Here is a 14804-nt window from a genome sequence, read left to right on the forward strand (position 1 = left end):
TTTCTCCCTTTGTGGGATCATGTTGTGTACATTTAACATTAGTAGAAGGAGGGATTGCTTTAAAAATACATCTTTTTTTCCCCTATTTATTACACTTTTGATAAAATGCAGCAGACTGCAAGAGGAGCCGTAAATGCCTAATATGCATTTATTGGCTGAGAACGCTGTTGAGTCACACTGGTTTTTACAGCAAGGGAATGTTGGATTCCACTTAAGATATAGTTGACTAGAAACCTTGGCATCAGCAGGTGTAATCAAAGAGCGCAGTCCTAAAGTGGTAGGAGAAACACATGGATGTACTTATAAACTATGAAGTATTTACAAATAAAGAAAATATAATATTTAAGAAGCTAACAAACTTCATGAGTTAATTTTTCCAACAGGTCTGAAATAGGAGAGTAAAACATTTCCTCAGGTGTTTAGAATCTTTATGTTAAGATGCTTTCCGCTTAGCAGTTGAGGAGAGAGGCAAGAAGAAAGGGAAGCTTTGGGCAAACTGCATTTGTAATGTGGGCTCCCGAGGTAGGCACCTCGGCACACCTACTCTGGTGATATTGGTAAAAATCATCTAAATGGTGTGATTCCCTTAGTGGTCTAAATAAATCAACAGAATCTGTGATCTCGGTGTTCTTTGAGAGGGCTTTGTCCTTCTGGAACTGTTGAGCAGATTAATAATTAGATTTTGCTGTCATGAAATTACAGCTATTTTAATAAATAATCAATGCTTGCTTATAATTAGGTCACAATCTACAAACCCCAGGAATTTAAAAATCAGAGTGATTTTATAAGCTGAAAAAAAAAAACCCCAAAACCTAGATGACTGGATGTAAAAAAGTATAACCCTGTTTTCCTACGAAGGAAATTGGGAGAGAGTAATGAGAGGTTGATTTTTGGGGGTGTTGAGGGAGGAGAGGCTGCAGTCCCATTTGGCAGGGCTGCCCTCTAGTGCGCTGCAGGCTAAAGGCAGCAATTTTTTCAGTGAGGTAACGGCATAAAAGGGCATTTGCATGAATTATTACACTTGAGATAGATATAGATATGTATACGTAAATATATATCAAATATATTGGAGCATCATCTGGAGTTGCTTCTGTTTGCGTGGAGATAGCTGGTGAGTTTTTGCTCTTTATTTTTCTCTTACAAAACAAGATTTCTACCAAAACACATCTTCCAAAAAATTTATTATTCTGTAGAAAGTCTTTAGGTTAGTGGTAATATTCAAACCAGACATGTCTGTCACTCATCGTAACGTTGCATGGTATTAATTGAACATGGTAACCGTCGTGAGCTGCAGCTGTGGTTTGCTGGAGTGAGATGGGGCCACATCCTGAGCTCCTCACAACTGCTTTGCTCCCAGCAACCCGCAGGAAGGAGCTGTAATCGTGGTGTATCCGGCTCCTTCCTTCAGGCTGGATTTTCCAAGTATCCTGGAACTGCCGTAGCAACTCCAGGTGCAGCTGACCTTCCCAGGCTTTGCTGGTTTGGAAGGGTGGGATTTTATTTTCATACACACTTCTCGGTCCTTCGGGAGGTGGATCTGCAGGATCCACGGCGAAGTCAGGGAGGAACTCTGAGACTGCTCCAGTTTGTGACGAAGACTGTCGTAAATCCTGGTGACTCCAGGATGCAGGAGCTGCCAAAGCGGCCGAGTTAGGGTGGCCTCTGCTCGCTGCCTGCGAGGGCACGGGACACCCGGAACTGTGCGCGCTTCAGCTGAAGTGAAGGGGCAGCGATGGTACAAGGAAGAAGGCAGACTTTTGAATCCAAGTTGTGCATTTCCCGTATTAGTGAATGAGGAGGAAAGAGGGGATTATTTCACCCGCACGTTAAATGCTTATATTCTTCACTCAGTGGAGTACAAGCGTTAAAGGTCTCTTGGTGTCCCCAGAAATCAAAAATATATTCATGTCTGTGAAGTCCATTTTAGTTTACAAGTTGATTTTATGCTGCGAACGCTGTACTGCAGGCATTTTTCTTCTGCTCTAGTTGTGTGTTGCCCTCCCACGTCGGCGGTCACCACCTGTCTAGGAGCACCTAGTATTAGTGCGTTAGAGCTAGTGACTGTCTTAATGATTTTTAAATTACGTATTGATTTGCTCCTTAATGCCTTTCCTCCCCCATGCTTTGTTTCTCGACATTGGCATTCCTAGATGACTATCTTACCTCACTAACACTTTTGTTCAGCGTTTTCATAATCTTTGCAGACAGGTCAATATTTGTTTTCTACAAACCTTTTGGTAAATAATCACCCTTTAAATCCTGTGAGTGAGATGTGTCTTGTTCAGAGGGTAAGGAAGTTGCTCAGGAAGTGGGATCGTTCACACGCTAAGAGTGATGTCTGAGTTAACAAACGAGTCGGCATCAAGAAATCTCTCCGTACGTCTTCATCTGCTTTTGAAGGGACTAATATGGGTTCTCCAGAACAATAACATTTGAGCAGCCCTCCCGTATTGTGCTGCTTTCGTGCTTGGTTCCTAATCTTTGTGCGAGGGAGAGATATAAGGATGTGTCCTGTTCTGCTTTTACGTGCTGCCCACTGTGAGCCGGATGAAACAAAACCAAACAAGAAGCGGTAAAGAGCATCGGTGACAGGGAGAAAGCTTTGGGGGTTTTATGCTTTGACTTTCGCTCTGTTTTGTAAATGAAGAGGTATAAAAATCTAATAAATCTGCAGCCAGATGAGCAGTGATAGAAAGGCTGTTTGGTTTTTATATATAAATATGGGACTGCTATTACCTTACTGTCAAAATACACAGCCCCAGTATTTTAAAGTGAGATATATAGAGAATTCATTACCTATCTTTTCCTTTTACATATTTTTGTGTGTGTCTGATAGTTTACAGCAGCCTGGATTTATGTGGCTGAAGCAATGAACTGTGAACTGTTATAAGATGCTGCAGTTTGGCCACAAGAGCACGCGTAGGATTCTGCCCCAGATTTAAAAGTTGATTATACTACTTCTTACTACCACTTCGTGGAAGGTTACTACCCTATTCCTAACCTGTGGTTAGGGATTGTGCTCATATGCTGCATCCATTTCTACGCAAAGTCAGGTTTAGTGGTGTTTTAAGCAGAAGCCATCCGGTATGGAGTAGTACATCTAGATCTTTGGTCTCCAGTAATCACAGAAGCCCAGTACTTGCTCTGTATGTCACCTTTTTGCCTGAAGTCCCTCTGTGATGAAACCCTTGAAAACTCTCTCTCTGTATCCGTCGGGGAATGCTGTACACTACTCACTGTTAAGTCCACTTCGATGAAGAAATTGTGTTGGAGACTTTGGCTACAGGGGCGCAGGTTTTGGGGGTGGGATGGAGTGGATCTCTTGAGCTATTTGCAGAAAATCAAAGTGTGCTTGCTTTCTGTGCTCTAGCAAAATCGGATCTAGACTGTATTCTGTCCTTGGTGGTGGTGCTTTTTGCCAGAAACTCAGTAATTTCTTTTTGTGACCTTTTTGGTACCTTTTTAAGTGTCCGTAATATGTAAAGAGAAATTATACCAGTCGAAGGAGAGGATGATACATGAATTTCTCCAATGTGTCTCTTACAAAATCTCTACTTTATTGGAAATTGCCCAGAAGCGTCATCTCAACCAAAAAAAAGCAAAAGCCCATTTCTGTCATCTGCATGTTTTGCATGTAAACCTTCTGTCTGCCAAAACCCCCTTCTGCTTCTAGCAGTTCTTCGTCGTAGACATTTGCGATGAGTACACGAGACTTCAACGCCTGGCTGCAACCAAAGTTTGGCTCCCTCTGAAGTGCACTTACTGCAGCTGCAGAATGAGAAGACCTGTGGTGATTCTTATGGAAAACTTTTATTTTGATAAAAGTGGAAACATTTAAGCTTGAACTCGGCTATAACAAATTAGCGGCTGCTTTTGGATTCAGGAAGAGATGAGCCCGGAACAAAAGCACACGGAGTTTTTCTGTCTAGTTATGACTGAAACATTTGTTTTGGCAACAAGGGCAGCAGCAATGTGCCCTTGTTGCCAAAAAGGCCAATGGAATCCTGGGCTGCATAGGGAAGAGTGTGGCCAGTAGGTCGAGGGAGGTCATTCTCCCCCTCTACTCTGCACTGGTGAGGCCACAACTGGAATACTGTGTCCAGTTTTGGGCTCCCCAGTTCAAGAGGGACGGGGAACTGCTGGAGCGAGTCCAGCGAAGGGCAACTAAGATGATTAAGGGCTTGGAGCACCTCCCTTATGAGGAAAGGCTGAGAGAGCTGGGACTCTTTAGCCTGGAGAAGAGAAGGCTGAGGGGAGACCTTATTATGGCGTACAAGTATCTAAAGGGTGGGTTGAAGGAGGATGGAGCCAGGCTCTTTTCAATGGTTCCCAGTGACAGGACGAGGGGCAATGGGCACAAGTTAGAACACAGGAAGTTCCGTTCAAATACACGGAAACACTTCTTTACGGTGAGGGTGACAGAGCACTGGCACAGGCTGCCCAGGGAGGTTGTGGAGTCCCCTTCCCTGGAGATTTTCAAGACCCGCCTGGATGCAGTCCTGAGTAATGTGCTCTAGGCAATCCTGCTTTGGCAGGGGAGTTGGGCTAAATGATCTCTAGAGGTCCCTTCCAACTCTGAAAACTCTGTGATTCTGTGATTTGGTGCCCGTTCGGTCGTCTCGGCTAAGGTTTATGAGGCACAATTGTGCATAAAGCTTTTCTTAGAGAAAAGATAAGTTAGAGAGGCAAAAGGGTTTCTGTCCTACTTTATGCTTTGCTTTTTATTCCTGTGTATTTTGTACTGATCAGCGTATCTTGAAAAATAGGTGCGTTAAGTAGGATGATTTACTCGCTTTCTATAGCAGGGGATGTAGTGTATAATCTTTAAACAGGATTACGCTTTCCAAGACCTTAAGTCAGAGATATTCAGGTGCTAAGGTCACGTAAAGGTATTAAAAAGATAACCAAAACATCACACGGTGATTCTCCCCACCCCGCAAGTGTGCAAACAGCAGAGTGTGATCTCTTGCTGCTACACCAAAGAAAAAAAGACCAGATACGGCTGTGGATTTGCAGGTGCAGAGAGAGAGATGGATTCAAAATAAATTCATAAATACGGGTAAAAGGTGAGGTTATTCCAGAAACTTCACCTCCTTCCCAGAGGTGATCCTAAGCATCCAGATCATGGGAAGCAAAAAAAATAATTATGTCTCACAAGCATGGTATTGGGTTATTACCCCCCATGGAGACTTCAGATGGAAGGACGGAAGGTGTCTTCTCTGTGCGCAAGCAGTTTGTAAAAGGTTGTGTATCCCACTGGAGACCTTTCAGGGTCTACGAACCAGAATTTTCAAGCACACCAGTGGAACACAGTCGTAAGACCTATGCATGTAGTGTTGTATCACAGTTCTCCTATCATACCAGAGATGATTTTTAATAGTCCATCCCGAAATGCCCAGGATTTCTGTACTCATAGCTACTTCGTGTCTGCCTCAAATACAGTAATTCCTCATCTTTTCTTTGAGGTAGATTGGCTGTGAGCGGAGTCTTACGGCATGAGATTGCTGTATGATGTTGGTTTCTTTGCCACAGCAATATATTGCTCTGGAGAGGAGTTTCTGGGAGTAGAATGGAACAAAGGGTAGCTTATTTTACAAGCATGCTGTCACTTTGAAGAGTTGTGAGAAACAAGATTGTTTATGTAAAATAGTCCTGGGTATTAAATTCGTAGATGAAGTAAATTATTATCTTGCAAACAGGTTGAGAAATTGGTATGATAAGATTCAATGCCTGTAGTTCCATGCAAAAAATGCTAATCTGTTTGAATTCAAATGTTTTTCCAAAATGTTTTTGTTTGAATGCTCTCCTAGTTTGAATTGCCTCGTAGTCACTTTCTGATGATCCAGTTGTCTCTTTGAAAATCTGAAAATCGGAAAAAAAGCATTTCCAGTGCCTTGAAGACTTGAATTGCAGATCTTTCTGCAGAACACAATTCGTTAATTATTCAGGCATTTACTACGTGGACTTGTAACAGTCCTTTTTATTTTTAATAGATGTTTATTACACTGTCATTCCTCTGCTGAGGTATGGATGAATGTTTTAAATGATTGCGTAATGTAGCGTGCTAGGCTATTGAATATTAAATTTGCAGCATGAAGAGCTGTAGCGACAGGTAGAGGCATCATTGTATAAACTTTGAGTGCGGGTTACCCAAGAGATGGCCGGCACCTATATTCCCCCACAGCTCAGGCACACACTCTGCTTTAATGGGAAAAAATGTCTGCTCTTCATTTGTGGATCAGTAAAGTCGCTGAAGGCATATGATGCTTCTTATTTGTTTGTTTGTTTGGGGGGGGGAGGTCAGACGGACAACAAACTGAGAATGTAATTTATGTTGTCCATATGCACAAAACACTGGAAAGTAGTATGCAAAAATGAATAAATCTGTTCTCAGTAGAATATAGAATTCAAGCGAAGGCAGTGGCTCTACAGGAAAAAAAAATGGAAATCAGCAGAATAAAGATTGTGATTTAGAGATGCACGTTTAATTTTTTTAAAGGAACATACAGATAAATTTTCTGGAACTCTCTGTGAGAGAGCTTATGACAGTCAGAATGAATGTCTTTTTAGTCACCTGTGATACTGAGCGAGTTTCTGAATGTTCATGGCTCCTGATGCGTGGGGCACCACGTCACTGAGAGCCACGCGCATCTGCCTGCGGCATCTCTCTTGGTGCCGGGTCGCACAGTCCCACACAGCCTGGTGTTTGGGTGAGGTTACATCTTTCACACAAGGAGGCATATAGACATGAGTGTGTATATATACACAATATACATATATAGCTATGCACACATATATAGGTGTGAAGGTATACGTACGTGCATACATACACTGCTGCATCAATGCAATTGGGCCTTTGAAGCTTCTTTTTGACAACGTACACAGCAGACTGAAGAACACCATCTTAGGCTCTGATGAAGTGTTGGTACTAATCTGACATTATATTTTCCCTCCATTTATTGCATATTAGAGGTAACAAACACTGTCAAGCGACAGCAGCTCGTTCATTTTAGAAAATTAGCAAAGCCATGTGTGGCCCGCTGCCTGAGAAGCAGGTGTCATGGAAATCTCTGCTTTGTTTACATGTGAGACTGTGTGTTCTTCTGCAGAATTTCCTTCTGTTGATCTGTCTCTCATGAATATTTCTTTTGAAACTTCGGCACCTTTCCTGTGTGTGCTGGTTTTGTGCGGTGGTAATGGGATTGAGAGCCAAGAGAGAGTGTGAATGGCAAATAGGTTTCCTAATGAGGAGGGAGCGATTGGCTAGAGTTTGGAAAAAAATGATTGTGAATGCGTCTATAATTCTGTTTGAACTTCAGAACTGAACTCTTAATTATGTTTTGCAGGATATGAACGATTACTCTCCAGTATTTAGCAAAAAGCTCTACAGGGGAATGGTTGCTCCCGATGCAGTCAAGGGCACCGTTATCACTACCGTTTCAGCTGAGGATCAAGATCCTCCGGTAAGCAAAAAGGTTCTATTAGTACTCTGCACCCAAGAGGGAAAAATCTTTAACCCTCATAAGTGACCTAACTCTCTCAACAACAAAGGTGATTATTATGAGTTTCACAGAGCAGTAACTCATACATTTTTTATGTCAGCGTGTCCTTTGTCGTTCTGGGCAGAGGCTGCATTTACAATGATCGTTCCTGAAGCTGGCAAATCAATGATACAGCTCCTTTCTGTCAGGAAGATTTTTGGAAAGCTCTTTACTCGACTTCACAGCGTAGATGAATAAGAGGAATAGGCAGGAAGGCAAGCCGTGCCTCTCTTTGCTACAGTTCTGCAGCTTAAGGAGGAAACAAAACACAACTTTGTAAGATTATTGCTTTCTTGATTTCGCAGTCATTGTGCATTTCCAGTCTGAGGTGTCACGGGATCGTGTGGAATGGTACAGCTCACCAGCCAGCTCTATTACATGTGCAGTATTTGAACCGAGCGCATTTGTTTTGAGGATAAAGTTTCTTATAAAGCCGCTGGCTTTTATCGCTGTCCCCTGGTGAAGCACTTGATTGACAGAACTGGGCACGTATTTTTGACTTGTTAGCTATTCTGAAGGGTAATATCAATTTTTGTAATCAGAGGTTGATGAACATTGGTGACCAGATGATACACTGAGGACATTAAAAGCCAAAGATGTTCTGCCAGCCAGGTTTAATTTTTAATTGTTAGTGTTTGGCATATTAAGGAGAATAATCCTCGGGGAGAAGGGTTCAGAGAGAATGCGCCGTGCCGTGCACATTAAAAGCTGATAGCGCTGCTTTGACACAAATCAACTGTAGCTTAGCTAAATATGCTACATCACAGTAATTTCTTTACCACCCAAGGACAGAAATGTTAAAGCAGTGTTTCGGTAAGGACAGTCCTGCTATCCCCTGTAAGAAGTCCTAACACACAAAAGTAAGTAAATCCTCTGCAAGTGATACATATCAGTGGGGCATTACTGAACTTGGAGGCATTTAAGATAGTTCGTAAGAGCTGAAGATCTGCACTATGGTTTGTTTAAAGACAGTAGTATCATCAAGTAGCTAATGAATAGCAGTAGTTGTCAATTAATAGTGCTACAGAGTATTTCAGGAATGCGGCAGCAGAGGACATGGAGGTTGTTTGAGCAGTAAACAAAAGAAATGGACAGAGGTGTGCCTTAATGGCTTGTCTTGGACAATTTGAAGGGGAGTACTAAGGGACATTGGTGCCTGATTTTGAGTGCTTGGCTTGCAGAATGGAGCCCGAGGTGTGTGTTAAGCTCCTTCCATAGAGCATAGGGTCATTAGAATAGGGTCCCAACCAGCCAACATGCTAAGCACAAATCTGCTTAATTAAAAGGGGAGTAGTCAACACATGTATGCATTCGGCTGATCAGTAGAGGCAAGTGAGAATTTCTAATGTCTTGCTTTAGAGATGCTTTTAAAAATGTATAGCCTAGGGACCGTTCTCTTTGTGGCAGGTGCCTACGGTCTCCTTCAAAGTCACATCTGGGTGCATTCAGGGCTTTTAGCGTGCAACAGGAGAAAGACGATGATGTTGTAGTGCCTGCTCTCCTCCCTTTGCATCTTGTTGTATGAATCTTGGTAGGAAAAGCCTTTTTTCCATGGGATGTTAAAGGCCAAGGGTGCCTTTCCTCTGCTAACTGGAGGATTCAAACCTTTAGCTCTATTTCCATGTAAAATCTCTTAACTACCACGAAAGAGGCTGGCCAGAGCTGCTGACAAGCTTAAGGCATATCTGCAGGAATACATGTTCCAAGCCGGGAGGTTGCTATAAAGGTACCAAGCCGCAGCACCTCTGAAGGTCAGGGATGTGCAAGGTTAATGAGCTTTGCACCCCCATCACCTGGTCCTTTGCTGGACTTGAACCGTTACGCCTAAGCGAGGGGATATATCTCTAGTAACACTGTAGAAGTCTACAATGTAGAACTCACTGCTGTAGCCCTTCAGAGGGCTTGGTAAGTGTTCATATTTTTGTGGCTTACCTACACTCTTTCTCCCGCTGCCTTTCTGCTCTGTGGAAGTTTAGTGCTTTTGTCTGACCTCCTTCGCTGGTTCCTGGGGCACACCAGGCCTGGGTGTTTAAAACAGATTTGCGGAGGAAAGTAGGCTTGATTGCTCAGATCTCATAGCTGTTTGCTAGAAAACAATTTTAAATTGATTTAATTGTGCTTTGTGGATGACACTTACTGTCACGTTTCATGGGTGTCCTGTCCGTCCACATGTTAGGCACAACAGCCTAGCAATTACAGAATGGAAATTGAGATCAAAGCAGGCAAAGTTTCTGGGTGGCATTATAAGTTTGCAGGGGTTATGTTTACACTATATATTGCATAATGGCATTAGCTCATTTTGCTAGCATTTCTTCCTGAATAAAGTACTTGTTCTGCTGGAGTGCTACCACCAAATTAGTAAAGCTTGCCTTCACATAAAGGGGTCTGAATTGCATTCAGCATTTCAGGGAGTTGAGCAGGTGCTTCTCAGATGGAGAAGATTCTCTGTTGCTCTGCCCAGGAATGACTTGGGAACCATGGAGGTAGGAAACACCATTTTCCTCAAGAGCTCTCATCCTCAGCAGTTAACAGCAAATAATTCAAAAGGAAACACTCTGCCCATATCGCAAGTGGAGTCGCTTCAGAGTCATCTGCCAGTGGAGAGTGGGGAAAACTGTTGAAACAGTGCGATTATTTTTGACTGCCGCACGAGAATATTCAGTTTATTAGTCATAGTCCCCTGGACCCGTCTGTGCCCCTTGCACCAGCGTGTATTTGCTCCCGGCAGGTTTGTCATACTGACCTCTGAGAAGAGCCTGCAGGAAAGGATGTTAAGGATCAATGAAACTGGGCAAGCAGCTGAACTTCTATGCTGTGGAAATTTCAACATAAATGGGTTATTGAGGATAGGAAAAGAATATTTATTCATTGGTGCCAGAGAATCACTTTTTAACTTGGTTTTTGTGCAGCTTTTATTTAATAGTATCTGTTGCCTTATAACAAGATATTTTGGTCTCGATAAAGTGTTTTCCCATTCTGATATAAGCTCCATTTTATAATCCCTGAGTTTAAAGTGTCTAAATTGTAAAGAATAAGATATTACTGAGATACTGGATGAAATAAAATAGTTCAGAAACTGATTAACATATATTTATAACAATTCTTAGTCCTGTGGAATCAGCAAAGTTATTTCACTTTTTCATTAAAAAAAAAAACCCAAACTGTTCTGAACTCTCTCCTTTTCTAATGTTTCTGTCACTTGCACAGATAAATGTAGAAACTGGACATGGTTAAGCTTCCCTGCTATTTTGTACAGTGGATAATAATGGCCATCTCTAGGTGGTATGAGACTAGGAGAATAAAAGCTCAACTAAAGTGCTTATTTCTCCCAGATTCCTTTAATGTGATTTCCTCACGTATTTATAAGGATTTCTTTTATGTGGGTTTGAGTGTTTCCTATTTGAAAGATGCAGGGATCGCTTCTACTTCTGTGGAGAAATCGATGCACGTGCATGACAGATCAAAATCACTGAATGTGGGATCCTGTTTGTTACCATTATAAGAGGCATAATTGCATATGGAAGTAATGTTAATAAATATTCTTTGAAATTAACTGTTGCCTTTCTTTGATTTCTATGAGGACTTAAAAATAAAACTACCCTTAGGCATCTAATGAATAGAATAGCCATAAAAGTTAGCCCCCTATGGAGGAAAACTTTTAAAACAGTTGTTGAAAGTTGGTATTTTATTTCGAACTAATGGCTGATAGTTTTTACTTTCGAAATAAAAAAGAAGATAGAGAAAACTATCAGGCATAAATGGCTTTGTTTCTTTTTCTGGCTGATGTTTTGTGTTACTGGCAAACCTGTATTTATTTGGAGCTAACTTTGGCATTAAGTGGCGTCACCAAGTATTTGATATGAATTCACCAGGAATTGTGTTAAAAAACACACATCCTTTTCTCTGTTCAGCAAGAGTACCTTTCTGTAAACTTGCCTTAAGGGAAAGACTATTCTTAGTTATCATCTTTCATATTTTAGTTGTTTGGTTTGGTTTTTTTTAACCTGATGGAATCTTATTTCCGCAGTTCTGATACATCCATTTTATCAGTTCAGGAAAAGAAACACATACGTACAGCTTTAAAATATGCCTGATTATCAGGACAGGTCCAGTAAGAGCTGAAATAATTTGAAATATCCAAGCCTGAAGTTTTCTGTTGTCATTTTACAAGTAATGTAGACTATTCCCCTGTCAACATTGAACTCGGCCCAGAATAAAAGTCAGGCTAGATTTTTTTTTTCATCATCTGCAATAAAAGCTTTTCAGACCTAATCAGGTCTTCAGAGGCTGTCCACCGTCTTCAGCAAATCCCAATTTTGCTCTGCAGTGTCAAATTAATATGGAAGGTATGAGAATCCAAATTTAAATGCTCGGGACCTGCATGTGATTACTCTGTAGATAAGGCAAATTTGAATTTTCCAGCAGCAGAAGAGCAGAGGTTTGGGGTAAGAAGGAGACGTTGAATGGTGTCAGTGGAGTTTGGCTCTCCATTTTACCCCAAAGGCACCATCCTCGGCTCCTTCCTCCTTTGAGCTGCTCAACTTGTGTCGTTGGCCTGTTGTTCCTCCTAGTCCCTCAACACCAAAGGTGACAGCAGCAGTGATGGGCATGTGAGTGGTAGAAAAAACGTCATGCCACTGAAGTCAACCTTAATAAATCATCATTAGCAAAGTATGCAGATAGTTTACCTACTGTGTTACTTTTTGACTGTGGAAGTGCTCATTCAGTGATGTTCCTGAGAACAGATCATACCTTTATCTGTGGCTTTTGACTTCCAAAGGACAAGTCATTAATATAAATGATATCATTAAATGGTCAGTGAAGGTAGCATGGGTACCAAAAGTAACATAGGTGAGAGACTGAGAGGTTGGAAGAGACTTGTGACATAGTTTTCTGGTTTACAGTAGCAGTGTATTTCCTAAGTGATGTAGAAACTTATAGTATATAGATAGGGAAGTGCCATGAGTGACTATGATATGCTTTCAAAACAGTCACGAGGAGTGAGAGTGAGCTTTCGCTCTTAAATGAAGTACTGTTTGATTAATTTATTGGAGGTGTAGATTAAAGTTTATCTTGTTGTTTTTCTTTAAAACGCTCCCCCCGTCGAATCTCCGTGCAGTAATTTGTTTGCAGCTCAGTGTATCTTACATGTGTGAACGTGTATATGTGTGAAGGAATGAATAGCTGGGTCGGAATGAAGATGTGCAATTTTCTTAATTTAACTATACAAACCTGATGCCTAAAGCATTAAGCCATTATCAGAATGCAACTGTTAATAATAGGATTGGTTTGGTTGCAACAAAACCCATGGATTTCTGGTTAATATTAAAAGTTACTAATTGAAAACAAAAAATGATCTATGCTGGGTTCAAGTGCTCCCAAGTTGGTATTTCATTATGGTTTTATTTTGACTTGTGGATTTCAAAGTGGTCAAAAAATCATGACCTGAAGGCACAAGAGGTCTGTGACAGTTATTCCTTCAGGTCCTTAGTGAAATGTCAATTATAACATAGAAAGCCATGCTTTGCACTAAAGGCCAGGGCAGGATTTGAAGAGCTGTCTTGAGCAAATGTCAGTTTAAGTTCTTACCAGTTTCTTCTTTGCTTTCCTTTCTTTTCCACTTTGAATTCACTTTTTTTTTTTTTTTTTTTTTTTTGCAGTGACTGCAGATATAAACTATGTTTCAGAAGTTACTTTTACGTTTGTTTAAAACACTCTAATTTGAAATACCATTCTGGTCATTGAAATCTGGTAAATTTTGGTTTACGCGTGTTCCATGCAATACGGTAAATCAACATATTGTCCTTTGGTTTATTGGAACAATCCATAGTATATTTTTCTACCATTTAAAAATAGTTATATGGTATCTGACTATCTGTCCTTGGAGAGAAGAAGAGGAGTTTCCTTCGCTGTGAACAGTTTATGCTGTATTGAAGTGGCGTGGTGTTGAAAGGTACCAGATGATTACAACTGTGTTCTCAAAGCTCTTAACCCTCCAAATATTTTGAAAGGAGAGCATCATGAGCTATTGGATAGACGCTTAGTTTGCTTACTTTGTTTATCAGAAGGTTAATATTCCCAGGATTGATGTAACTTGAGGTGTTTGCTTTTCCTGGATATGCCTTTTTCTGTATGCTTTATCACTGTAAAAGCCAGAATATTTCTTCCGTGGGCAATTCCCCTGCATATTCTGCTTTTGTTGGTTTGAAATGTCAATAGAAACAGATGCAGAACACTAATTTTAACGAGCAGCCAGCTTCCGGAGCTCCAGAACATCCGATTTAATGGTTTATCCAATCTACGAACACCTTGTAAGGTTTTCGTTCAATGGAGCCCTTTTGTCAAATTGAGGGTAATTGTCCTTATTGTTTTACAAGCACCCACTTAAAGTAACATGCTAACAAATATTTAATTAGAGATTTCACAGATATTTAATTGGAGATAAATGCATTTTCAGGCAGTTCAGGGCTTGATCTTTTAAAACCTATTACTGTTGGATTTCGTAGTGTCTGCTGGAGATTTGTATATGGGAAAAATGCTGCAGATTCCATAATTCTTAAAGTAATGTTATTTCATGGCTTTAAAAGTGCATGTTCTTTTTGTGTTCAGCTTATTATAGTTGTTAATTCAGAATTTCCAGATTTAGCAATTCAGAATTTCAAGCTCTGTTCTTGTTGAGTTACATACTAAAGAACAAAATACGTAGAATTGTAGAGTTTGTATGAATTAACGTAGGGCAATACACACGAATGCGCCATTCACAACCCATAGCTGGTATAGGATCCACCAAAGTCATTCGCTTACTCTGTGGTCTGCCCCATCTTTATTGGTTACTTTCCTTTGAGCATGTTAGGAAGAACATGTGCAGCCACCTGTAAATTTTGTTTTTAGCATCGCTTTCCAATTTTTTTCATAGAATGAACTTTACAGAATTTTCCTTTGTGAACTCTTTGTGATGCAAGTCATTCAGATTTGTGTTGAAACCTGCAGATGGAGATAATTTATTAAACTCCTTACCAGATTCACGTTTTATCTATAACAGTCCTCAGAAGTTTTCTGACTTCAGTCAGAATGTGGCATTGAGCACAAAGGCACTTGGTAAATAAATCTTTATTCGTTATACCACTATCCCGTACCAGTACTTATGGGTAAAATCCAGCTCATTTCCCAGATGCTTATTTGGGATCTTCACGAGTAGGCAGTAAATGAAAGTGAAATGCATTTTTTTTTTTTTCCCCCGCTCTGTCCTGGGCCGGATCATTC

The 14804-nt window shown here is 40.8% G+C and overlaps 1 protein-coding gene across 4 annotated transcripts in view; it reads left to right on the plus strand.

Moving 5' to 3' along the window:
- PCDH15 (protocadherin related 15) overlaps positions 1-14804 on the plus strand; it is a gene marked incomplete at both ends in the record, with an annotated part of 369409 nt that overhangs the window by 253345 nt on the left and 101260 nt on the right. For all 4 annotated transcript variants that reach the window (XM_082486051.1, XM_082486048.1, XM_082486050.1 and 1 more), the window contains one exon: positions 7347-7463. In XM_082486051.1, coding sequence (XP_082342177.1) covers positions 7347-7463 — 117 coding nt within the window. The remainder of the gene's footprint in view (positions 1-7346; positions 7464-14804) is intronic.

The sequence above is a fragment of the Vanellus vanellus genome, assembly GCF_965231255.1.
Source record: "Vanellus vanellus genome assembly, chromosome: 7".
Taxonomy (NCBI): domain Eukaryota; kingdom Metazoa; phylum Chordata; class Aves; order Charadriiformes; family Charadriidae; genus Vanellus; species Vanellus vanellus.